This window comes from Mirounga angustirostris, unplaced genomic scaffold (genome assembly GCF_029215605.1).
Source record: "Mirounga angustirostris isolate CCGP_5_RB_7025 unplaced genomic scaffold, mMirAng1.0.hap1 SCAF_16, whole genome shotgun sequence".
Lineage (NCBI taxonomy): Eukaryota > Metazoa > Chordata > Mammalia > Carnivora > Phocidae > Mirounga > Mirounga angustirostris.
Window position 1 is genome coordinate 48,824,056 of NW_026991724.1, and position 24,028 is coordinate 48,848,083.

At 50.6% G+C, this 24,028-nt stretch overlaps 1 protein-coding gene across 3 annotated transcripts in view; it reads right to left on the bottom strand.

Annotated features, from left to right (window-relative positions):
- XRCC1 (X-ray repair cross complementing 1) overlaps positions 1–24,028 on the bottom strand; it is a 26,512-nt gene continuing 2,484 nt past the window's right edge. The window contains exons 1-16 of one of the 3 annotated variants that reach the window (XM_045891646.3): positions 16,821–16,931; positions 6,680–7,360; positions 6,180–6,338; positions 5,207–5,281; positions 5,006–5,111; positions 4,673–4,782; positions 4,487–4,598; positions 3,458–3,713; positions 3,016–3,132; positions 2,733–2,826; positions 2,463–2,595; positions 1,983–2,037; positions 1,749–1,888; positions 762–852; positions 329–404; positions 1–202 (exon numbers count right to left, since the gene is read on the bottom strand). In XM_045891646.3, the coding sequence (XP_045747602.1) occupies positions 89–202; positions 329–404; positions 762–852; positions 1,749–1,888; positions 1,983–2,037; positions 2,463–2,595; positions 2,733–2,826; positions 3,016–3,132; positions 3,458–3,713; positions 4,487–4,598; positions 4,673–4,782; positions 5,006–5,111; positions 5,207–5,281; positions 6,180–6,338; positions 6,680–6,829 (1,788 nt within the window). In that variant the 5' untranslated portion in view covers positions 6,830–7,360; positions 16,821–16,931 and the 3' untranslated portion in view covers positions 1–88. Of the gene's footprint in view, positions 203–328; positions 405–761; positions 853–1,748; positions 1,889–1,982; positions 2,038–2,462; positions 2,596–2,732; positions 2,827–3,015; positions 3,133–3,457; positions 3,714–4,486; positions 4,599–4,672; positions 4,783–5,005; positions 5,112–5,206; positions 5,282–6,179; positions 6,339–6,679; positions 7,361–16,820; positions 16,932–24,028 lie in introns of those variants that run through there. The other 2 variants (XM_045891645.3, XM_045891648.3) reach the window with 2 other exon arrangements.

Sequence of the window (24,028 nt, forward strand, 5' to 3'; positions counted from 1 at the left end):
TCCAAACCAGGTCACCTTTATTAAGCTCATCTTGTGTGTGTGCGTGTGTGTGTGTGTACACGCATGCATATGCATGAAAGCACATACTTTAGGCCTGGGGCACCACCCCATAAAGCTGGTGCGGAAGTAACTTCTGCTTCTCGTTGCAACTGTAGATCCATCGGGGGCGGACAAACACCAAGGAGGGGTTGTCCATCAGGGCCTGCAAGGTGGAGCGGGGTGCATATGGGAACATGTGAGTGAGGAGGGGATGGAGGTGAGTGAGGAGGGGATGGAGGTGACACAAGGACGGGTTGGGTGTCCCTTTCCCTGCCCCTCTGGAACTCACCTCTTCAAAACTGGGGTCCCACTCCTGTGCTGTGATCACAAACTGGACCCTGTCGCTCATGTAGTCCTCAAGCTCCCTGGCAGGAGAAGGAGGGAAGCAGAGAATCAGTGTCCCCTCTCTTGACATCCTGGTCCCCAACCACTCTCCAAGGCTACCTGCGGGCCCCCGTTATTCTCCCCTGTGCCAGCCTTGCCACAGCCACAATACCGAGGGCTCCCACTGCTGCTGCGCCTTCCAGAGGCCGGGCCGGGGGGAGCCTCATCTTAGAGAAGAGGAAGAGAGGGAACGCTGCTCGTCCAGGGCGGCCGAGCAGAGCGAGCAGGGCCTGTGCCCATCCTGCAGGGCGTGCCCCTTCTCCGTCTTCCCGATCACTTTCCTTCCCACAGGCTAGCACCACCTCTCCCTACCCGCGCCCCCACCCCTGCACACTGACCCATTGAAGGCTGTGACATATCGGCTGAGCTTCCGCCGCTCGTCCCCAGGGAACTCTCCGTACAGGAAGAAGTGTTTGCCCTGGAAGAAGTCTGCAGGGGAGAGGGTGGAGGAGGCAAGTGTGAGGCCCCCGGAGTTTCAAAGCCCCAGCCAGGAGCCACAGAACACTCGGAGCAAGACGGGAAGGAGGCCGGTACAGCGGCTGGAGAGGGGTGTTCATGCAACCCTGGCAGAGCCATCCAGGACAAACGGTGCTTCTCAGCCAGGCCTGTCAGAACCTTTCTGGGAGCTGGGTGTTTTCCAGTACCTTCTCGGGCTCTGACCTTTAGGACGGCTCTTTTCTTTGTTCCATTTTAACATGGTTCTCCAAACCATCAACTTGCTGATGCCACTTTTGGGGCTTTGAAGGATCAAAGTACTTTCCTGCCCATCACCCACAAGGAGCCGGATGGAAACGGCCTCTTCCAATCGCCATTGACCCTCACCTCTGTTCAGACCCTGGCTGCCCAGCTTCTCCCTCCATGCTCTGCTGGTCAAGGCTCTGACCCCTGCCTCCATCCCATGCCCCCTGCATTCGTGTTGGGGTGACAAACAGCAATGCCATCACCACCTAGGTCGCAACAGAGATCAGTGCCCACATCATCTGTATGCCTGGGTGACCTCCCATTCCAACAAAACCAAACCTGCGGGGCAGGTGAGGGAGGTGCTGTTCGCACTTGGAAAGCCAAAGGGGGTCACACCCGGCAGAGGACTGTGATGGATGTGGTCACACCAGGAAGTCAGGAGGGGAACAGAGGGAAGGCATGAGAGGATGCCTGTTTCCTAAGGCAACAAGAAGGTAGCAGAGGCAGGGAGTATGGGCGAAGGAGGTGGGGAGACAAGTCACAAGTCGTGGGGAGCAGCCACGATCCGAGAGCTGGCTGGGGGGCCACAGCTGAGAACTGAGAAAGACAAATCCCACTTCGGGAGGCAGGGAGGGATTTCCTACCTGGGAGCTCAGGAACTGGCAGGTCAGGAGACTCTGGGGGACCCTCGTTGTCTGTGTTCTCATCTGTGGATCCTGCATACGGGTCCTCGCCATTCTCCCCCTGGTCAGGGGGCTGCTTTTGCTCCCTTTGCTCGGCCACCCTGGGAGAGTCAAAGGGGGTGGGGGAAGAGCATGAAGACCAAATCGCCCTCCACCCAAGCCTGGGGCCACCTCGACTCCCGAGCCCCACCATACCTTCTCAGCTCATCCTCGGTATCCCCAGAATCTTCTGCCCCATTGCCCTGTTCTTCTGTAAGTGGAAGCTTAGTCAATGCAAGGCACGTGCTTGGCAACCCTCCCTCCCAGCCTTTTTCCCCAGCACAGATGCAGGCATGCCAACCCCCAACCTCAACTGCCCTCCAGATCCAGTTATCTCAGACCCTCAGCCTTCCCTCCCCCAGATCCATTGTCTGGGATCTAGCCCCTCCTCCCTTAGATGCAAGAGTCTGGGTTTCTAGCCCCCTCCTCCCTCAGACAGGAGTCCAGGCCCCCAGGCCCTCCTCCTCCCTCAGACCCAGGAGTCCAGGCCCCCAGGCCCTCCTCCTCCCTCAGACAGGAGTCCAGGCCCCCAGGCCCTTCTCCTCCCTCAGACCTAGGAGTCCAGGCCCCCAGCCCCTCCCCCTCCCTCAGACCTAGGAGTCCAGGCCCCCAGGCCCTCCTCCCTCAGGCTCTGACCTGACTGCTCCCCCTCAGTGTCGGTATCTTCCTGGGGCCCTGGTGAGGCTGGTTTGGTCTCTTCTGGGGTTTTGGGTCTCTGAGGTGAGCTGGGTCCTGCTGCCTGAGGGGGCTTGGTTTTGGTCTGGGGGCGCTGAGGAGGGAGGGGGCAGCATGCGTATGAGTGTGTGTTCTTGCAGAAGGCAGGAGTGGAGAGTCTGGGGTACCACAAGAGACCCATGTCCTCCTCCCACTGCACCCTCCCCCACGCCAGGGCAGGAGGCATAGGACCTTTTGGGGAAGCTTGGGGGCTTCATCCCCGCTGCTGCCGCTGTGGGAGCCCCCTTCATCCTCACTGCTGGAGCTTGGCCCTGCCATGAGATACCTAGGGGAGGAATCCGGCCTCAGACAAACAGCATATCATGCCCTTCAGGGGAGATGGGGTGGGGGGAGGGTGCTCAGGAAGCCACAGTGACTGGCATGTACTAATCGCTCAGGATGCCCTGGCTTCCAGCTCTGGAAGGGCCCCACTGAAGCTGTCAGGCACCGCAGCCACCCCCAACAGAGACCTCACCTTCGGGAGGGCAGCCGCCGCCGCATTCGGTGACAGTCCAGCACCCACTCTTTCCGCACGATGCGGCCTCCGAGGCCTAGGACCTGGCTGTACTTGGGGGTGTTGGCAAAGGCACAGCTGGTGGGGAAGCAGAAGGGAGGGTGTGGTCAGTCAGGTGTGGTCTGAGCGGGGAAAAGGGAAAGAGAGACAGGGACAGGGGGAAAAAGAGAGATAAGTCAGAGACAGAGAGAAAGAGATGGATATGAGAGAAACAGAAAAAGACATTAGGAGACCAAGGGAAAGATGTAGGAATCAGAAAAAGAGGCAGAGGATACAGAGAAATGAAGAGACAGAGATAGATGGGTAGACAGGCAGACAGGGAGAGAGAGAAAGCAAGATGGAGGAGCCAGAAGGAGAAGAAGAAGCAGTGGGGAGCAAGGAGAGGAGGAGGGCATAGGCCTACATGAGGTGGGTGCTGTCTGGAGTCCAGTCCGGCCGATACTTGGCCCCCAGCTCTAGGGCCTTGTCCCGGAGCTCCGAACGGAAGGGGTTCTGGAAGCCACTCAGCACCACCACCACACCCTGAAGGATCTTCCCCAGCTCCTGCGGGCCAGCTCGGGATCCCCTGGGCTCAGTGCCTTCTCGGGTCTTCTCTGGCACTGTGCCTCGTGCTGGGGCAGGGACTGGGGTGGTGGCCGGGGTGCGGGTGGGAGCTGACACTGGGGAAGACAAAGAGTGGATTCATTTAGTACTACTGGGACTAAACCCAGCCCTCCTCCCTCAGACCCAGAAGTCCAGGTCCCCAGCCCCTCTTCCCTCAGACCCAGGGGTCCTGCCCCCAGCCCCTCCTCCCTCAGACCCAGGAGTCCAGGCCCCCAGCCCCTCCTCCATCAGACCCAGGAGTCCAGGCCCCCAGCCCCTCCTCCCTCAGACCCAGGGGTCCAGGCCCCCAGCCCCTCCTCTGTCAGACCCAGAAGTCCAGGTCCTCAGCCCCTCCTCCCTCAGACCCAGGGGTCCTGCCCCCAGCCCCTCCTCCCTCAGACTCAGAAGTCCAGGCCCCCAGCCCCTCCTCCCTCGACCCAGGGGTCCTGCCCCAGCCCCTCCTCCCTCAGACCCAGGAGTCCAGGCCCCCAGCCCCTCCTCCCTCAGACCCAGCGGTCCAGACCCACAGCCCCCTCCTCCCTCAGACCCAGGGGTCCTGCCCCCAGCCCCTCCTCCCTCAGACCCAGGAGTCCAGGCCCCCAGCCCCTCCTCCCTCAGACCCAGCGGTCCAGACCCACAGCCCCCTCCTCCCTCAGACCCAGGAGTCCTGCCCCCAGCCCCTCCTCCCTCAGACCCAGGAGTCCAGGCCCCCAGCCCCTCCTCCCTCAGACCCAGGGGTCCAGACCCACAGCCCCCTCCTCCCTCAGACCCAGGGGTCCTACTCCCAGCCCCTCCTCCCTCAGGACAGAAGAGCACAGGCCCGTACAAGAACAAGGAAGCCAGCACTCACATTTGGGTCTCTTGACGGCAGGTGGTGAGGGCTGGGCTGATGGTTTGCTGGGCGTCTTCCCTTCTTCTTGGTTCAAATCCAACTTTCTCTTCCCTTTGGGGGACTCCTGAGGCTGAGGGGTTGGGATGAGTTGAGGCCCCTAGCCTCTCTCCGCCCTCTCCACCCCCCAGGGTCTGACTACGTCACCTTGGAGGTGCTGCCCACTGCCCTGGACACGGGAGAGGCTGAAGAGGTGGCGCTAGAGGCCTGCAGAGTAGCAGCGGCATAGCTGGGTCCGGCCGGGTCACCAGCTGCGGCTACCGAGGGAGAAAGTGGAGCCAGGGTGAGAGGGCTGGGCCCTGAGAGCCTTCCGCTCCTACCCAGGGGACAGAATGTTGTTCCCAAAGCCCAGTAGTGATCCGGTCAGTCCAGGCCCCCAGCCACCTCCTCCCTCTGACCCAGGAGTCCCTAGGCTCCTCCTCCCTCAGACCTTCAGGTTCCAACCCTGGACTCCCTGAGGACTCAAGCTGCCACACTTACCTGGGGAGGTCTTATTGATCCGGCTGAAGAAGAGGGCCCCGGGTCTCAGGGAGTTGGCACCCTCATCCTCCTCCTTCACGCGGAACTGGCCAAGCTTGGTCACCTTCTAAGGTCTCACAAGGTCAGCACAGTGAGTGGCTGTTGGCAGGTGGGGGTGAGGCGGTAGGGAGAAGGCTCTGGGGGTAGGTGGGTAGAGCTTACCTGGGGTGAGGCCTCTGCCTCCTCTTTGTCTGGGGGGCTGTGAAACCGTATAAAACTCAGGCCATAGGCGGAGTCCTGGGAACAGAGGGTGGGGGTCAGGAAGTCTGGCCAAGGACAGAGGCCTGACCCCAAGCCCCTTTCACCTGGCTCTTTCCCTCTTACGGACACACATGTCTAGGGAGGTGCCCAGAGGACAATGATGACAATAATAACATCAAGCTGCTAGTGAGCCCTAACTCTGGGCTGGGCTCAGCTGTGAGCCCTTTATGTGCACCAGCTCCGTTAAGCCTCATGGCAAGTGACAGAGGCTTGCTGGGGGTCCGAGTGAATCCTCTCCCGCATGCCCGAATTCCTGACCACAGAATGGGAGGGAGCACTGTGTGCCACTTCTGGAACACAGAAATGCTCCAGGCTCTTTCCCACTCTGCCGGCTGGACACAGAGCCTGGGTCCCTGGATGACCGGACAAACATCCCCCAAGACAGGTCCCTGGGTAAGAAGTCTACCTCCACTGTGTGGTGGACATATGTCATGACATACTCAAGTCTTGCTGTTACCAAAGCTTAGCATCCCTACCTCACAGCAACCCTATGAGGAGCAGGAAACTGAGGTCAGAAAGGTTAAGTCACTTGCCCAAGGTCACATAGCTAAGAAGTGGTGGACTCAGCGTCTGATTCCAGATCCCGTGATGGTAACTGTTAGACTGCTCCTCTGCCAAGACAGCTGCCCCCTTTCCCCATTCCCCTCTGAGATCCTGCAGTTCGCCCTTCCCAGACATCCTCTAGGGAATGAAGCATCACCTATGAGAAGGATCGCAAACCCCTTCAGAGGCCTCTGGGACCCAGCCTCCTCCCAATCCCCTGGGGAGATCAGCTGCCCCATCCTCCCAGCCCTCTAGGACTCAATGCTGGCCCCTCACCTCGCTCCTTGCCCAGGACCGAGGACCCTGCACCCCCAGTTCCCGCCCCAGGTACCTTGCTGTAGGGCTGGCTGCAAACGATTTTGATGCGGTCCCAGCGCTTCTCCGCTGCTGCCCGGACCAACTTGTCGGGCCCGAAAATGCGAACACGGTTGGGGTTTGAGCCACTGCGGCTCTCGGAAGGGGACATAAAAGATGAAGTGACCAGCAGGACCTGGAAGAAGGAACATCGAAGGAGAACCAGGGCTGGCTGCCTTAAATGACACCTCCTGGGGCTGGGAAAAAAGCAGGGGCCTGAGCAGGGCTTAGGGAGTCACCAGATCCAGCCTGCACCTCCACATGTCTCAACGCCTCTCTCTTCTCTTGCTTCTGGGCCTCAGGTCAGTTCCTCCCTGACACAGGCCCCAGAGGGATCCCTCCACTTCCAGGTCTAAATGAACCCCCTCCAAATTCTTTCACAGGGTCTCCTCTATCTGGCCATAGAGCCCGCTACCGGGCCTTAAAGAACCCTCCCAGCGGAGAATAATCACAGTGACTGGCATAATGTTCAAACACCTTTTGGAAATGCACAGCTGAGTTCACGGAAAGCAGAGGAAGTATCGGGGAGTCCAGGCACAAGAGAGCGGAATCCAGAGAGCTAGGAGAGTTGCACCTGTTATAAGTGATTCTCTTGGGGCTCAGCGCTGGGATGCTGGGTGGGGACATGGCTGCCTCTTCGACTGCTCCTTCTCGGGCCCTGCCAGTAGGGGGAACTATGGAGAGGCTGCGAGGCAAAAGGAGGGAGGACGGATGTGCTCCCCGCTTCTTGAGGCTCCAGTGAGCATCACCCCTGGTGTGCTTCTGTAGCAGCCCCTCCCCAGGGCAGCCAGCGAATCTGGTTTCAGCGTCTTATCACCTGCGGAGCTAGCGTCATCTGGCCCCTCTCAGGGATTCCGGCGCCGGCTCCTCAGGGTCTGAGTTTCAGCTCTGTGGAACCCCACTTCCAAGCTTCTAAGCATTGACGTTTCAGGAATTCCAACAATATCGCTGTTTCCCTGACCCCAGGCGTGGCAGTTGCTCGCCGCATTACTCCTTCACCACACCTCGGTCTTCTTGCCTCTCGGGTTCAATACGTAGCTGCTAATTCTTTAGGTTAAATTCTCAATTTCAATAACTGGTGTGGTTTCAGTCTCTTGGCAGGACCCTGACTGATAGGGTGGGTGGCACTGAGGTTGGTGTTTGCCGGGGCTGCTGACTCTGGGTGCCAGAGAACATAATTTTAATGGGGGGGGGCGGGTAGTGGAGACGGGAACAGAAGACAAAGCCGGGGCTCCAGCAAGGAAGAAGAGTAGCTCAGAGACCATCACCAATTCATATGGAGCTTAGCCCCCTCAAAGGGCAACACCCTCCGTGAGTAAATTAGGGGAAAATGTGCCTTGTGGAGTGTCAGTGGGAGGCCCTCACTCTGGAGGACAACAGAGAAAACATGAAAACTGCTCTGGAGGAATCCTAAGCACAAGTCTGTACTCTCAAGGATTTGGAGCAAAAAATTCACATGAGCTATCTGCATGGAAAAACCCAAGCTGAAGACTTTAAGTGGTCCTGATGTGGGAAACAAAGGCAGGAAAAAAATTATTAAGTTTCCTTACTACCTACAGCCCATTGACAAGTCCTTGAGACAGGCAGAGTGACATTCCTCTAGGGACTCAGCTGCCTCGATGTTAATACTTTGCTAAGGGCAAAAGGCAATCTTAGCCTGACCCCTAGGATCCTGTAAATCTACTTTAACATACAAAAATTCCTTTGGAAACTTCCTTTATCTCTACTCCCCAAGATACATGTTGGCAGTCATCCTCCAAGCATATGACCCACCGATATACATCTGAAGAGTCTCATGACTGAGTTTTTACTAAAATAAATGACCTTTTCCTAACAATAGCTAGCCTCCTCAGGATCCTGGAAACCTTGTTTCCAAAATAACTGGGAGGCTTACGCTCTCCCTAACCCCTTCCGAACTTGAAAGTATATATTGGGCCACTCCTCATGACCCCTTCTGCCCCGGGGTCCTGTCCCTGTGCTTTAATAAAACCATCTTTTTGCACCAAAAACATCTCAAGAATTCTTTCTTGGCCGTCAGCTTTAAACCCTAACATTTTTCCTACAGCAGACCCATGTATACAAGATCACCTGAAACCGTGGCGGACCCTCTTTGGAGGAATGTACTTCAAACCAAGTCCTCAGAGATTTCCCACAGACACATTCCTAAAGAACAGCGGTTAACACACACACACACACACACACACACACACACAAAACCATGAGGCATATGGAAACAAGCAGCAGAAACCACAAACTGCAGCGCGCCTGGGTGGCTCAGTTGGTTAAGCGACTGCCTTCGGCTCAGGTCATGATCCTGGAGTCCCGGGATCGAGTCCCACATCGGGCCCCCTGCTCAGCGGGGAGTCTGCTTCTCCCTCTGACCCTCCTCCCTCTCATGTTCTCTGTCTCTCATTCTCTCTCTCACAAATAAATAAAATCTCAAAAAAAAAAAAAAAAAAAAAAGAAACCACAAACTGCAGACTCAGACTCATGAAGGCTGCATACATTGAAATTCTCAAACACACAATATAAAAGTATATTTAATAGTTTAAAGAAATAAATGGAGTTCCTGATGGTATGATGAAGGGACAAATGAGAATCAAACGGACCAGGCAGTTCTGAAAAAGAGTGGAAGAGCTATGTGCCCAACACTAAGGGATAAACCATGATTGGTCCAAGCCGTGCAATTAATTCCCTCTGCCAATGGCCGGTCGGGGTCGGGCACATGACCCAGTTGGCCAATGTGATGGTAAGAGGAAGGCTGCTGGCGCCTTCTGGGAAAGATCTTCCTTCCTCATTACTGAGAAACAGGATGGAAGACAGCCACTGAACTCCTGCCATTCCACTTCCTCCAATCCCTGCTTTGGGTGCTACTAGGTGACGGATGGAGCAGCAGCAATCCTCTTGTAACTGTGCGGACAAGTCCAAAGAATCAAGAGGTGCCAACCAAGCACCCCGACTGCCAGATCAACTCTGGGTCTGCCTAATGCTGGACTTCCCTCCCAAGGAAACAATAAATATTCTTACGCAGTGAGCCAATTTGAGTTGGCTATGTTCTGTTTTACTTTGTGTTTTCTCACAGACATGCTGTGAACTTTGGTGAAATCAGAAAAGAAAGCCTTTTGCTGAGAAAAACATTGAATCTAACTATTGGCCTCTTTGTGCTCAGCTCTGATTATGAAGAGGAAACAACAAAGACAAAGACAATTCTACAGAAAGAAAGCTGTCTCCCTGGCCTTGACTTTTTTATAAAAGGCCTGACTTTGAGCCGACAGGGGAGCTGATTTGATCACCCAGTGACAACAATGAAGGGGCAATGCGAACTATGGCGGGCAGCTGCTACCCATACCACCAGGTAGATGTCCTCACTCCTCCCATTCGTTGGAAAAAGAAAACAACTCTAGTTACCCGACTTTTATTATCCGACACTGTATTTAAGGTTCTAGGGCTAAACCTTTATTCTCTAGACTATGTTAACCTTGAAAGCTTATGTATTTCCCTTGTAGAATTTGGAGGAGGAAGAAAAGAACAGGTTGATCTTGCAGGAAATGGTATTAGTTATTACACGAGGTGCCTTACACTTGATTTGTACAGGCAACCCCAATGTGGACCAGCCCTGCTCTGCCCTTCAATTTCATTTTCTTTCTGGACTCCTCCAGCCCCATCTGTTCTCTGGGTGGAAGCTAAACAACACAAGTCCCAGGGTCTTTTTTTTTTTTTTAAGGTTTTATTTATTTATTTGACAGAGAGAGAGAGAGAGAGCACAGGCACGGGGAGCGGGAGAGGGAGAAGCAGACTCCCTGCTGAGCAGGGAGCCCGATGCAGGACTCAATCCCAGGACCCTGGGATCATGACCTGAGTCAAAGGCAACCACTTAACTGACTGAGCCACCGAGGCATCCCCCAAGTCTTTAATTCAGTCTTGGTTAGAAGTTATAATAAAAATGCAGGACTCCAGCAGAAGTTTAATCAAAATTCTTGAAAGAATGGGAGACTTTTGGGCATCGGCATTTTCAGAATTTGAAAAGATAAAGCCCCGACTGCCATTCCACCTTGCTAGACAGATAAGAGGGCTAATAATAAACATTCACCTATAAAGATATAATAAAACTGTAACTAAAAACGCACTTATTCAGTTTTCATCATTACAAATAGAATTTTGATCCAAATCTGTTTGCCAAGAACAGAGAATTTTTTTTAATAGTCCCCAAAACTGCTGACTTTGTTAAAACAGTTAACAAGCAGGGTTTCTGGGACTGGGTGACTCTAGTGCTTAGGGAGCCTCTGTAAATAAACCCAAATCTAAGCCAGAATCAGAAAATGAAATGCAAACACAATGAATCATAAACAGCCAACTAAATTTCTCAAGTCTGAGAAAATGAAATTCAAGAACCACTATTTTAACAGCCAAATAACTAGACTTTCCCAAACAAGACAACTGTTTAAACTCTAGCCAATTTGGTTTGCTTCAGCGTCTTCTCTATAAAAACCTCTGCCCTAGCCTACCCACAGAACACCCCTAATCATTTTCAGTTTGAGCCCCCGAGTTGAATTGTTTGTTCAAATAAACCTTCAAAATTTCATGTGCTTCAGTTTTTTTTACAACTTATATAACCTTTGAGAATGAGAATGTTTGCCAAAGGAAAACCGCATTTGTGAAAATGTACCTCACAGATCAGAAAAAGCACTTGACAAAATTCCATGCATGTTCATGAAAAAAGCTCTCACCAAAGTAGTCTAGAGAAGAATGTCCTCAGCCTGACAACACACATCTATAAACAAATCTCCAGCTGACATTGTATTTCATGGTGAAGACTCACCACTTTGCCAGTAAGATCAGGAACAAGACAAGGATGTCTTACTCTCACCACCTCTATTTGACACTGTACTAGAGATACTAAGTGTGATAAAATGAGAAAAAGAAAAAAAAAAGCATAAAGATTAGAAAGAAAGAAAACTGTCTTTATTCACATACAATGTGATTGTCTAGGAAAAAAAAAAAAAACCCCAAGGGATCTACACAAATCCCATGGGATTCTCCTATAAAAATTAATCACTAAATTTAGCAAGGTCACAAGATACAAGGTCAAAATATAAATATCAATTTTATTTTTATTATGCTATCAACAACTGGGAAATGAAATTTAAAAACATATCATTCAGGGGCACCTGGGTGGTGCAGTTGGTTAAGCGTCTGACCCTTGGTTTCGGCTCAGGTCGTGGTCTCAGGGTCATGAGATCGAGCCCCACGTCAGGCTCCCTGCTCAGTGTGGAGTCTACTTGAGATTCTCTCTCCCTCTCCCTTGGCCCCCCCCCAAATAAATAAATAAATATTAAAAAATGTATCCCTCAAATAGCATCAATAATTTAGGCAAGAATCAATAACAGATGCTGAAATTAGTGCATACAAGTTTGTGGAGTAACAAGATATTTATATAGCCTCAAAGTATTTCCCCATAATACTTATTCATTACAAAGGGCAAAAGAGTAATTTTACAGTGAATGAGCCTGGCCCTCACCACCTTAACAAAAGGACCCAAGTTACCACCATCAGTAATAGAGCAAGTCAGTGGCATGTGCTCCTATCTGATGCACCGAGAAAAACACAACATTACTTCTGTGGTGTTCTGGCCAAAGGTGTACAGCCTACATGTAATCATCAGGAAACATCATTTTGTACAATGAGTGATATTTTACAAAGTCACTGACCTCTATCATTCCAAAATGTGAGTGGCATAAAATGACAAGAAAGTCACGAGAACTGTTCCCAGGGAAAGGAAACCAAGCAGACATGACAAATCAATGCAATGCATGATTCTGAATTTTCTTTTGCTATTAAGAACATTATTGGGCTGATGAAGAAAATCTGAATAAGGTCTGAGATCAGATGACAAAGTACTAGATCAAGGTTAGTTTCCTAATTTTGATTAATTGTACTAAGATTAAGTAAGAGAATGTCTGTCTTTTTAGGAAATATCCACTGTAGGGAATAGGGATAACACAAAATCACGTATGCAACTTACTTTCAGTTCAGTAAAAAATATGTACCTATGTGTTAACACTTGGGGAATCTGAGTGAAGGTTATAAGGGAATGCTTTGTACTACTTTTGCAACTTTTCTGTAAGTCTGGAATAAATGAAGTTATTGACAAGCTGGTTTTATAATTTACATGAAAATAAATGCTAAGGATCTAGAATAGTTAAGAGACTATTGAAGACCAAAATTGGAAGTCCAACACAATCTGATTTCAGTATTTACTATTAAGACAGTGTGGTATTGGCACAAAGATAAACATATGTATCAATGAAACAGAATAGAAAGTACAGAAATAAACCTACACATATATGATCAATTAATTTGCAACAGAAGAGCCAAAACAATTCAGTGGGAAAAGGAAAATCCTTCTTTCCTTTTTTTTTTTTTTAAAGATTTTATTTTTAAGTAATCTTTACACCCAATGTAGGGCTCGAACTCACAACCCTGAGATCAAGAGCTGCATGCTCCACTGACTGAGCCAGCCAGGCACCCCAAGAAAATATTTTTTTAGAGTATTTTTAATAAACATTAAAAAACAAAACAAAACAAAACAAAAACAGGAAAAAAAGGACCTTGTCCTCTACTTCACACAATATACAAAAATTCATTTGAGATGGATCAGAGATCTAAATGTAAAATCTAAAATTATAAAGCTTCTAGAAAAAAACACAGAAGATGGTGGCAGGCAGAATCATGGTGCCCCAAAGAGCTCCATGTGCTACTCCCTGGCACCTGTGAATATAACAAGAGAGACCTGGCAGATGTGATTAAGTATCTTGAGATGGGGAGATAAGCCTGGGTTATCCAGGTGGGCCCCGTATCATCACAAGGGTCTTTATAAGAAAAAGCGAGGCAGGAGAGTCGGAGTCACAGAAGTGAGGATGGAAGCACATGTTAGAGTACTGTCATCGCTGCCTTTGAAGATGGAAGGGGCCACAGGCCAAGAATGCAGGCGGCCTCTAGAAGTTGTCGTAGGTAAGGAAATGGATCCTCCCCTAGGGCCTCAGGAAGAAACCCAGCCTTGCTGACACTAAGATTTTAGCCCACTGAGACTGATTTTGGACTTCTGACCTCTAAAGCTGTGAGACAGTAGGTTTGTGTTACAGTTTTAAGCCACTGAGTTTGTGGTCATTTGTAATAGCAGCAATAAGAAATTAGTACAGGGAATATCATTATGACTTTGGGACAGGCAAATATTCCTTACAGAACACAAAAGGCACTCAGCAGTAAAAAAGAAAAGAGTAAAAAAAAGAAAGTAGTAAAAAAAAAAAGAAAAAGGAAGGAAGGAAGGAAGGAAGGAAGGAAGGAAGGAAGGAAGGAAGGAAGGAAGGAAGGAAGGAACTTTAAAAAACCTAGATTGATTGGACTTCATCAGCTCCATCAAAAGGCACTGTTAAGATAATGGAAAGGTGGGGTGCCTGGGTGGCTCAGTCGTTGAGCGTCTGCCTTCGGCTCAGGTCATGATCTCAGGGTCCTGGGATCAAGCCCCGCCTCGGGCTCCCTGCTCAGCGGAAGGCCTGCTTCTCCCTTTCCCACTCCCCCTGCTTGTGTTCCTGCTCTCACGATCTCTCTCTGTCAAATAAATAAATAAAATCTTTAAAAAAAAAAAAAAAAGAGGGGCGCCTGGGTAGCTCAGTTGGTTAAGCGACTGCCTTTGGCTCAGGTCATGATCCTGGAGTCCCGGGATCGAGTCCCACATTGGGCTCCCTGCTCAGCGGGGGGTCTGCTTCCCCCTCTGCCCTCTTCCCTCTCGTGCTGTCTCTCATTCCCTCTCTCTCTCAAATAAATAAATAAAATCTTAAAAAATAAATAAATAAATATATATATATATAAAAAAAAGATAATGGAAAGGTAAGTGCCTGGACCGTGATGAGCACTGAGTGAGATACAGAAATGTTGAATAATTACATTGCACACCTGAAACTAGTATAACACTGTATGGTTGTTTTTTTTTTTAATTTAATTTATTTATTTGACAGAGAGAGACACAGCGAGAGAGGGAACACAAGCAGGGGGAGTGGGAGAGGGAGAAGCAGGCTTCCCGCGGTGCAGGGAGCCCGACGCGGGGCTCGATCCCAGGACCCTGGGATCATGACCTGAGCCAAAGGCAGATGCTCAACGACTGAGCCACCCAGGCGCCCCAACACTGTATGGTAATTATACTTTAATTTAAAAGAATTTTTTTAAGATAATGAAAAGGCAAGTCACAGACTGGGGGAAAAATCTGCAACACATGTATCTGAAAAGAAAAAATAAATAAACCTATGCATGACAAAAAGACGTACAACCCAATAAAAAACAAGCAAAAGACCTGAACAGACACTTCATAAAATAAGATAAATGAATACTAGTAAGTCCGTGAAAGGTAACACGATGTCACATTACTTGTCAGGAGAATGCAACTTAAAGCCATAATAAAATACCACCATGTGGGACACCTGGGTGGCTCAGATGGTTAAGCGTCTGCCTTCAGCTCAGGTCATGATCCCACGGTCCTGGGATCGAGCCCCACATCGGGCTCTGTGCTCAGCAGGGAGCCTGCTTCTCCCTCTCCCTCTGCCTGCCTGTCTGCCTACTTGTGATCTCTCTCTCTCTCTCAAATAAATAAATAAAATCTTAAAAAAAAAAAAACCCACCACCACATGCCATCTGAATGGCTGAAATTTAACAAGTTAACAACTGGCAACATCACGGACAGATAAGGATACGGGGCAACTACAACTCTCAGCTTCTGCTGAAGAAAACGTAAAACAGTACAACCACTTTGGAAAACTGTCAATGTCCAATAAGGTTAAGACATACATCTACCCTAAGACAACGCAATTGCACTCTTAGGTATTTACCCAAAAGAGATCTCCATGCAGAGGCTTGTACAAAAATGTTCACAAGCAGCTTTCTTCATAATCGTCAAAAAGTGGCAAAAGCCCAGGCGCCCATCCACGAGAGAATGGAGAAACAAATTGTGGTCTCTGCCTGAGGTGAATGCTACTCGGCTGACATGCAGTATGGAAGAATCTCAAAAATACAGGACATTGACTGAAAAAAGCCAGCCACAAAAAGAGTACGTACTGTAAAATTCCATTTATATGAAATTCTGCAACAGGCAAAGCTAGTCTGGAGTGACGGAAGAGACCAGAGGATGCCTGAGCTGGCGAGGGTGGGGGGACGGGGAATGACTGCAAAGGGGTGCAAGGGACCTCCCCGGGATGCTGGCAAGGCTCCACGTCTTGACTTGGGGGCCGGTCACACAGGTATACAGTTGTCAGAGCTCCTCGACCCATACACTAAGATCTGTGCATTTTACTGTTTGCAAAATACACTTCAACTAAAAATAGTTTCTCACTGCAAGGAAAAAAACTCATCTTGTAAGAAACTGGTTTACTGTTTACTTAAAATTATAAACTTGCTTTTCCAAGTACGTTTATTTCTACCCCAAAACATTTTGTGGATTAGCCAGCTGGTTAACTATGATGTCACCAACCCAGCTCTAATGAATTCAACCAGTAAGAAAAGGATTGTGCCAACTTTTAAAATATTTGTAATAGAGCAGGGCGCCTGGGTGGCTCAGTCAGTTAAGTGGCCAACTCTTGATTTTGGCTCAGGTCATAGTTTCAGGGTCCCGGGATACAGCCCCACATCCGGCTCCAAGCTTAGCAGGGAGTCTGCTGGAGATTCTTTCCCTTCCCCTCTGCCCCTCCGCTCCTCACGCTCACATTCTCTTTCTCCCAAATAAATAAATCTTCAAAAATAAAATAAAATAGGGGCGTCTTGATGGTTGAGTCGGTTAAGCATCTGCCTTCAGCTCAGGTCGTGATCCTGGGGTCCTGGGATCGAGCCCATGTCAGGCTCCCTGCTCAGCGGGGAGCCTGCTTCGCAGGGAGTCTGCTTCTCCCTCTCCCTCTGCCCTTCCCCCCGCGCTTGCTTTTTCTCTCTCTCTCAAATAAATAAAACCTTTAAAAAATAAATAAAATAAATAAAATAAAATATCTTTAATAGAGCAAAAGGCATTCTTTCTTGTCAACATTTGTCCCATATAAAGTGACTAACGGGGCGCCTGGGTGGCTCAGTTGTTAAGCGTCTGCCTTCGGCTCAGGTCATGATCCCAGGGTCCTGGGATCAAGCCCCGCATCGGGCTCCCTGCTCAGCGGGAAGCCTGCTTCTCCCTCTCCCACTCCCCCTGCTTGTGTTCCCTCTCTCACTGTGTCTCTCTCTGTCAAATAAATAAATAAAATATTTTAAAAAAATAAAAAATAAAAAAAAAATAAAGTGACTAACAGAGGCATCCCAAACAATGCGGAATCTCGATTCGCCAGGACATCTGTGAGAACCTCTGGGACCACAGAAAAGCAGGTTTGCCCTCAAGCAGTGGCTGCCTCTTAGACCAAACAAGTGTGCCCGGTTGTTCACAGCCCCCTCCCCGAAGCAAACGCGGGTCTCTGCCCTGGTGTGCGGTTTATCACCCGTGCCTGCTCCTCCAGGGGGCAGAGGGCAGTGGGACTCACCCAGGAGGCCCTGGCGGGAACGGGGCTGAGGGCACCTGGGGCAGGGATCAGCATGGGGCTCAACTTGAAGCCCTGCTTACCTCGTAGTCTTGCTCCCCAGCCCCTGCAGCCGAGCTGCCCACCAGCACCTCCACGAAGGCTGAGCCGTCATTGCCGATGTCCACGCTGTGTATCTTTTCCTCCTTCTCCAGCTGTGGGAGGGGAAAGCCCACTGTCAGGGCCTGCTCTGCCCCTGGCCTCACTGTGGGCCCTCGGGAGAGGTCTGACCCCCAGCTGGGCTGCCACGTCCCCTCGCAATGTCCGCTCTGTGACAGTGGGAGCCAGGGTAAGGGGTGTCACCATGTCCCCCGTGTGTAGCACAGGGCATGGCCCAGAGGTTGGAGCTCAGGAGATCTTCCCTGGATGAATGCATGAGCCCCCATGCTTGCCTCCCCAACACCTCCAGACTCCGCCAGATCGGTGTGGAACCTGCTGCATGGAGCTCTCCGTGGTAGCACCTGCCAGGGTTCCAACTTCATTCAAATAATCATGCACACAAATGGCACATCTATCCCCTCTCCCCCCCAGTCACACAGGACTCTGAGGAAGCTCCCCCCAGGTAGGGGCCTGGTGTGGTTTTGCTCACCATGGCTTCCTGGGTTTGAATCCCAGCTCTGCCATACACTAGCGAAATGGCCTTGTCAGCCAGTCTCTGGGAGCCTCAGTATCCTCATCTGTAAAATGGGGATAATCACCAAATCCAGGAGTATACACACAAATACTATGGCCACACTACACAGCATGTAGTAGACACTCTGCCCCGGTCAATCAGGAGGCACTGTTAGTCAATGCTCCATAACTACTTTCTAAAGGAAGGAAAGAGCTATCTATGTGGAGGAAGGCTCCCCGAAAAAGGGTCTGCCATTCCCATCTTGACAGTTAAAGGCACAGAAAGCCGTGTGGGGGTGGAAGGCAGTTAGGAATGGAAGATGCAAGTCGGCTCTCCAGTTCGGGGCTCTTCTCTTTGGCTTCTAGAATGACAAGTTATTACAGCACTCAAAGGTACCTAGTCCACCGCCCCCAGGAGCATCCGATGCTCCAGTCGGCCCTGTCACTCGCCCAGACTTCGCCTACATGCCGCCACACACAGAGACATCCCTACAGGGGAGGAAGGAGCCTGGACTTGGGGTGATGCGAGCCTGGGTTCAAATCCAGCCCTGCCATTTCTAAGCTGAGCAAGCCCGGGGGCCGTGCAACCTCTCTGAGCCGCGGTTTTCTTCCGTGTGGGATGGGCGGGCTGTCCTTATAACCCTCCTCCTGAAAGGAGCTGAGATGACTCACGAAAATAACAGCCACAGTAACACCTGCAGCGAACACTGAAGTGCTCACGTCGTACCGGACACGCAATACATGCATCCCCTCTCCTCACAATGGCTCACTTAACACACGAGCGAACAAAGGCAGGAAGCGGTTATGTAACTTCCCCAAGGTCGCACAGCTGGTGAGTGGCAGAGCCGGGCCTGCAGCCCAGGGAGGTTGGCTCGAGTCCACGCGTGCTCCTCCACCCCATCACGGGCACGCTGGAGAAGGAGGCAGTGCTGAGGGAAGGGGCTTCCCATGGCAGAGCCAAGCTGGCCTCCTGACAGCTCCCGCTGCCTCCACAGCTCTGAGCCCTGGGACGGTGTGTGGTGCTGCCCAGGTACACAGGTCCTAGTCTGACTTCTCAGCCTCCTGCCACACTTGATGGCTCCCCTCCAGCCACGCCAGCCTTCCTTCCGTCCCAAGAGCACAATGGCTCCTTTCCACCACAGGGCCTTTGCACCTGCCATCCCCACTGCCTAAACCACTCTTATTTTTCTTCAGTTATCACCACTTAATTATGTAACTACACTTTTTATTTGCATCTGTCTGGCATCTGTTTCCCCCACCAGACTTTTAAACTCCATGAAGGCAGAGACAGTATCTAAGTCATTCCCCACTGTGTTGTGAATGCTGAACAGTGTCTGGTCCTTCCCAGCTCTGCATACTTAGTCTGTGTGACCCTGGAGCAAAGAGTTTCATTTCACCCCTTGTGTCTCAGTTTCCTAACCTATAAAATGGGCACAGTGACAACTTCGAACTCAGAGAGTCGTTGTGAAGATTCAAATGAGGGATACATAAGAAGCCCCTGGAATAGTGCCTGCCATAGAGCAAACGCTCCTAAATGTCACCGGACACTGTTCCCACAGGAACTTCAATACGTTCCTGATGGATGGATGGACAGATGGACGGGAAGCGCCTAGTAACCATTTGCTGAAGGAACCAATGCCCCGAGTTGTAACTTGGGCTCTGCCCTTCCTGACCAAGTGGCTTTGGTGAGGCACTTGCCTCAGTGTCCCCATCCTGTCACAAAGGAATCATCGTGGCCAACACTTTCAGATTCTCACTGTGTGCCAGGGGCCTGGTGTATTCGTGTCCCACTGCTGCTGTAACAGATGACCGCAAACTCACTGGCTAACAACAATACCTCTTATAGATCTGGAGGTCAGAAGCCTGAAACTTGGTCTCACAGGGTTTCAATCCAGGTGTCAGCGGGGCTGCATTCCTTCTGGAGGTTCTAGGGGAGAGTCTGTTTCCTTGCCCTATTTCCAGCTTCTAGAAGCCACATGTGTTCCTCAGCTTGTGGCCCCTTCCTCTGCCTCCGAAGCCGGCGACGGCATCACTCCGGCCTCTGTTTCCCTCTTCATGTCTCCTTCTCTGGTTGTCCTGCCTCCCTCTTTCCTTATAAGGACCCCTGTGAGGATGCTGGGTCCCCTCCTATCCTCCAAATAACCCAAGCTAATCTCACTACCTCAAGATCCTAAACTTCACCACGTCCATAGAGTCCCCTCTGCTGTGTAAAGTGACACATTCCCAGGTTCTAGGGATCAGGACGTGGATGTCTTTTAGAGGCCATGACTCTGTCTATCACGATTGGCTAAGCTCTTCGTGGGCCGGGCATCCATGAATCCTCACCTCACAACTACCCTTAGGAGGAAGGGCCTGTTACTCTCCCGGTGTTACAGATGGGCAAAGAGGCTCAGACACGTTAAAGAAATAGCTCACATGTCACACGTGGCTAATGACGGAGAGAAATTTGACCCAGCAGCTGCCTGCCTACAGCCCCACACTCCTTCTCAACTCCCCTATTCCAACCCTCGAGGTAAAAAGCCAACATCTTTACCTTTCCCACGTGACAAAGCACAAGGCTCAATCTGTATTGTGAGTGAATGATTTTTTTTTTGCATATATTAACTACTTGTACTTTAAACACGCACATGTGTTTCTTCTTTGTGTATTTCTTGTATTTCTTCTTTGTGATAAAGAATTTCCGGCCACAGTGTTCACATATCGAGACAACCCAAACATCCATCAATTTATGAGCGGACATGCAGCATATGGTGTACCCATGTGATGGAACAGAAAAGGCTGACACACATGACAACACATAGGAATCTCGGGTGTATGCTCGGTAAGAGAAATCAGACACAAAGGTCATAGCGTATGATCCTGTCTATGTGAAAGGTCCAGAACATACAAATCTACAGTGACAAAAAGTGGATCAGTGGTTGCCGGGGGGGCAGCTTGGGCAGCGGAGGGAACAGGGAGTGACTGTTGAATGGTGATCGCTGGGCGATAAAAATGTTCTCGACTAGTGGTAGTGACTGCAGAACGCTGTCAAGATGCCAAGACCCACTGAATTGTACGCTTTACATGGCTGAGATGGTGAATTTCATGGTATGTGAATTTTATCTTAAAAAAAAAAAATTGGGGCGCCTGGGTGACTCAGTCGTTAAACGTCTGTCTTCGACTGAGGTCATGATCCCAGGGTCCTGGGATTGAGCCCCGTGTCGGGCTCCCTGCTCCACGGGAGGCCTGCTTCTCCCTCTCCCCCTCCCCCTGCTTGTATTCCCTCTCTCGCTGTCTCTTTCTCTGTCAAATAAATAAATAAAATCTTTAAAAAAAAAAAAAAAGCGAGGCGACCAGCCTCAGTTGGTTAATCGTCTGACTCTTGATCTCAGCTCAGATCTCAATCTTAGGGTTGTGAGTTCAAGCCCCACGCTTACTTAAAAAAAAAAGTAAGTGTTCAGCGTCAGCGGTTAGGAGACGAGCTCAAGCATGAAATGCCGGTCATCCGTGGCCAGGTTCATGTGCACCTTTCTCAGGAAGACATAACTCACGACAGGAAAACAAATGGGGCTGGGAAGGCTCGCAAAGTTCCTGAGAGACATTTTGTTAAAAAATTGTTCCACGTCCAGGAAAGGCAAGGTTATGCACCATTTAAAGGAATCAGGTATGGGTGCCTGGGTGGCTCAGATGGTTGGGTGTCTGCCTTCGGTTCAGGTCATGATCCTGGGGTCCTGGGATCAAGCCCCACATTGGGCTCCTGGCTCAGCAGGAAGCCTGCTTCTGCTTCTCCCACTGCTCATGCTCTCTCTCTCTCTGTGTCTCAAATGAATAAATAAAATCTTTATTTATTTATTTATTTATTTAGAAAGAAAGGAATCAGGTAGAACTTTACCCCATGCCAGTGGATCTCCAAGATCTATTGTTATTTGAAAGAAAGCAAGGGGGGAGAACGGTGCATATACTATGTACTTGGTGGAAGAGGTGGACAAACTTGTTTATGGGTGCTCAGTGACCCAGGAGGGCCACGTGAGAAACTGTCAACAGTGGCTGCCTATAGAGGGAACAGGACAGGGTGGAAACAAGCAGGGAGAGGAGGGTGTAAACCCTTTTTGCCTTTTAAATTTTGCACCATATACATATAATACTCATTCAAAAAGTTAATAAAACTGGGCGTCTGGGTAGCTCAGTCAGTTAAGCATCTGCCTTCGGCTCAGGTCATGATCACAAGGTCCTGGGATCAAGCCCTGTCGGGGACTCTGCTCAGCGAGGTGTCTGCTTCTCCCTCTCTGTCTGCCCCTCCCCCTGCATATGCTCTCTCTCTCTCTCTCTCAAATAAAGAAATAAAATCTTTTTTTTTAAAAAAAAGTTAATAAAACTGCAATGGTATTCTCCAGCTATGGAGTACTACACAGAAATGAGAACGAGCCATCCACAGCTACACCCACCAATGTGGATCAGCGTCACAAACATCAGGGGCGCCTGGTGGCTCAGTTGGTTAAGCGTCTGCCTTCAGCTCAGGTCATGGTCCTGGGGTCCTGGGATCGAGCCCCACATCAGGCTCCCTGCTCGGAAGGGGAGCCTGCTTCTCCCTCTCCCTCTGCCTGCCGCTCCCCCTGCTTATGCTCCGTCTCTCTCCCTGTCAAATAAAATCTTTAAAAATAAAAAAAGTCACAAACATCAGGCTGAGTGACAGCAGCCACAGACATCTATCCTGCGTGCTTCCATCTATATAAAATTCAAAAAGAGGCAAAACGAATCTGTGCTACTAAAAATCAGGACGGTTGCTACCCTGTGGGGCGAAGGGACAGGAAGGAATGCAGGGGGCCTGGGGCCCGGGCCCGTTCTGTGACTCGGATGTGGATGGCGTGTAGATGGGGAGTACGTGGCTTGCAGTCTGTGAGGATTCACTGAACAGTGTGCTTCGCTGTACACCTGTTACAAATCAAATAAGCGAAAAACAATTGAAAACGCCACGAGGGCAAACTGAATGGTTAGCAAGCCACTGAAAAACCACCACAAAACGTGCACCACGCTGCTGTTAAGCATTTCTTCTAAAGAACGCATGTCAGCGGGGCACCAGAGCTACCTGGACCTCGTCCCAGCCATGCCCTCCGGCCCAGGAGCGGTTAGCCAAGAAGCTGGAACTCCCCTCCTGGGAGTAGCTGATGGGTTATCCTCGGAGCCTCCGTCAGCTACCGCAAACAAAAAAGGTGTGTGGCCGTCACGAGCAGAGGGTTGAACCCTGTGTGGCAATCCAGATGTTGCATAACATGGTTGGGAGGAACACTCCACAGATTAATCCACACGCATCTGTGTCCGGAAAGGTCTGCCTTTCCACTCACTTGACAAGAACCAGAATTAGCATTAGATGAATCTGGAGTCACCCTGAATCCTGGCCATTGCCAAATGCAATCAGATTGCCCAAAGTGGGGGTGCCTGGGTGGCTCAGTCGTTAAGCGTCTGCCTTCGGCTCAGGTCACGATCCCAGGGTCCTGGGATCGAGCCCTGCATTGGGCTCCCTGCTCCGCGGGAGGCCTGCTTCTCCCTCTCCCATTCCCCCTGCTTGTGTTCCCTCTCTCGCTGTGTCTCTCTCTGTCAAATAAATAATCAAAATCTTAAAAAAAAAAAAAAAAAGATTGCCCAAAGTGTCTCTCATGTGGGATAAATTAACAGTCGCTGCGATGCCGCTTGCCCCCTGCGCTTTATTCTCAATGCGGAAAGCAGGATTCCATGAGAAGCTAAGTTCGCTTCTGTTCCTCCTTTGCTCAGAGCCCTTCAGTGGCTCCCAACTCATCCAGAGTAAAAGCTCAAGTACTTACGGTGGCTCTCAGGCCTTCAGCGTGTTGGGGGCCCTCCACCTCCGCCCCATTAGCTCATCTGCTTCTCCCCACCTTGGCTAACTCCACTGCACCCACACTGGCCTCCTTGCTGTTCCTCCAGCACGCCAGGTGCCAGGCCGCCGCAGTCTGTGTTTCCTCCCAGATCTTTACATAGCTCACTGTGCTCAATGTCACCTGCTCAGGGAGGCCTTCCTGGATCCCTATTAAAAGAAAAACCTCTTGGAGCGCCTGGGTGGCTCAGTCGGTTAAGCGTCTGCCTTCAGCTCAGGTCATGATCCCAGGGTCCTGGGATCGAGCCCCGCATCGGGCTCCCTGCTCCGCAGGAAGCCTGCTTCTCCCTCCCCCGCTCCCCTGCTTGTGTTCCCTTTCTCACTATCTCTCTCTGTCAAATAAATAAATAAAATCTTTAAAGAAAGAAACACTTCCTGTCACTGCCTCCTCCTCCAGCTGCAGCATTCCCCTTTCCTCTTAAGGGTTTAATGTTACTCCACAGCACTCACCATCCCTCTGACGCTCTTTACATATTGGTTTGTCAGTCTTTCCCTCCTAACATGAAAGCTCCACACGACTGACATATTTTGGTCTCGTGCTGTCTGCTGCTGTGTAGCTCCAGGACCTAAAACAGTGCTTGGCCTATAGAAGGCGCTTCATAAATAATTAGTGAACGAATGAACATAAGAATCCATTCACTCCTGAGTCTATAGGTCCTGCCCCTGTGCTGGCAACTTCCACACCTCTGTCTCCATCCAGGTCCGGTTCTGATTCCTAACTGCCACCTGGACCTCAGTCCCAAAGTCACGGCACGCCTGGACATTCCAGCT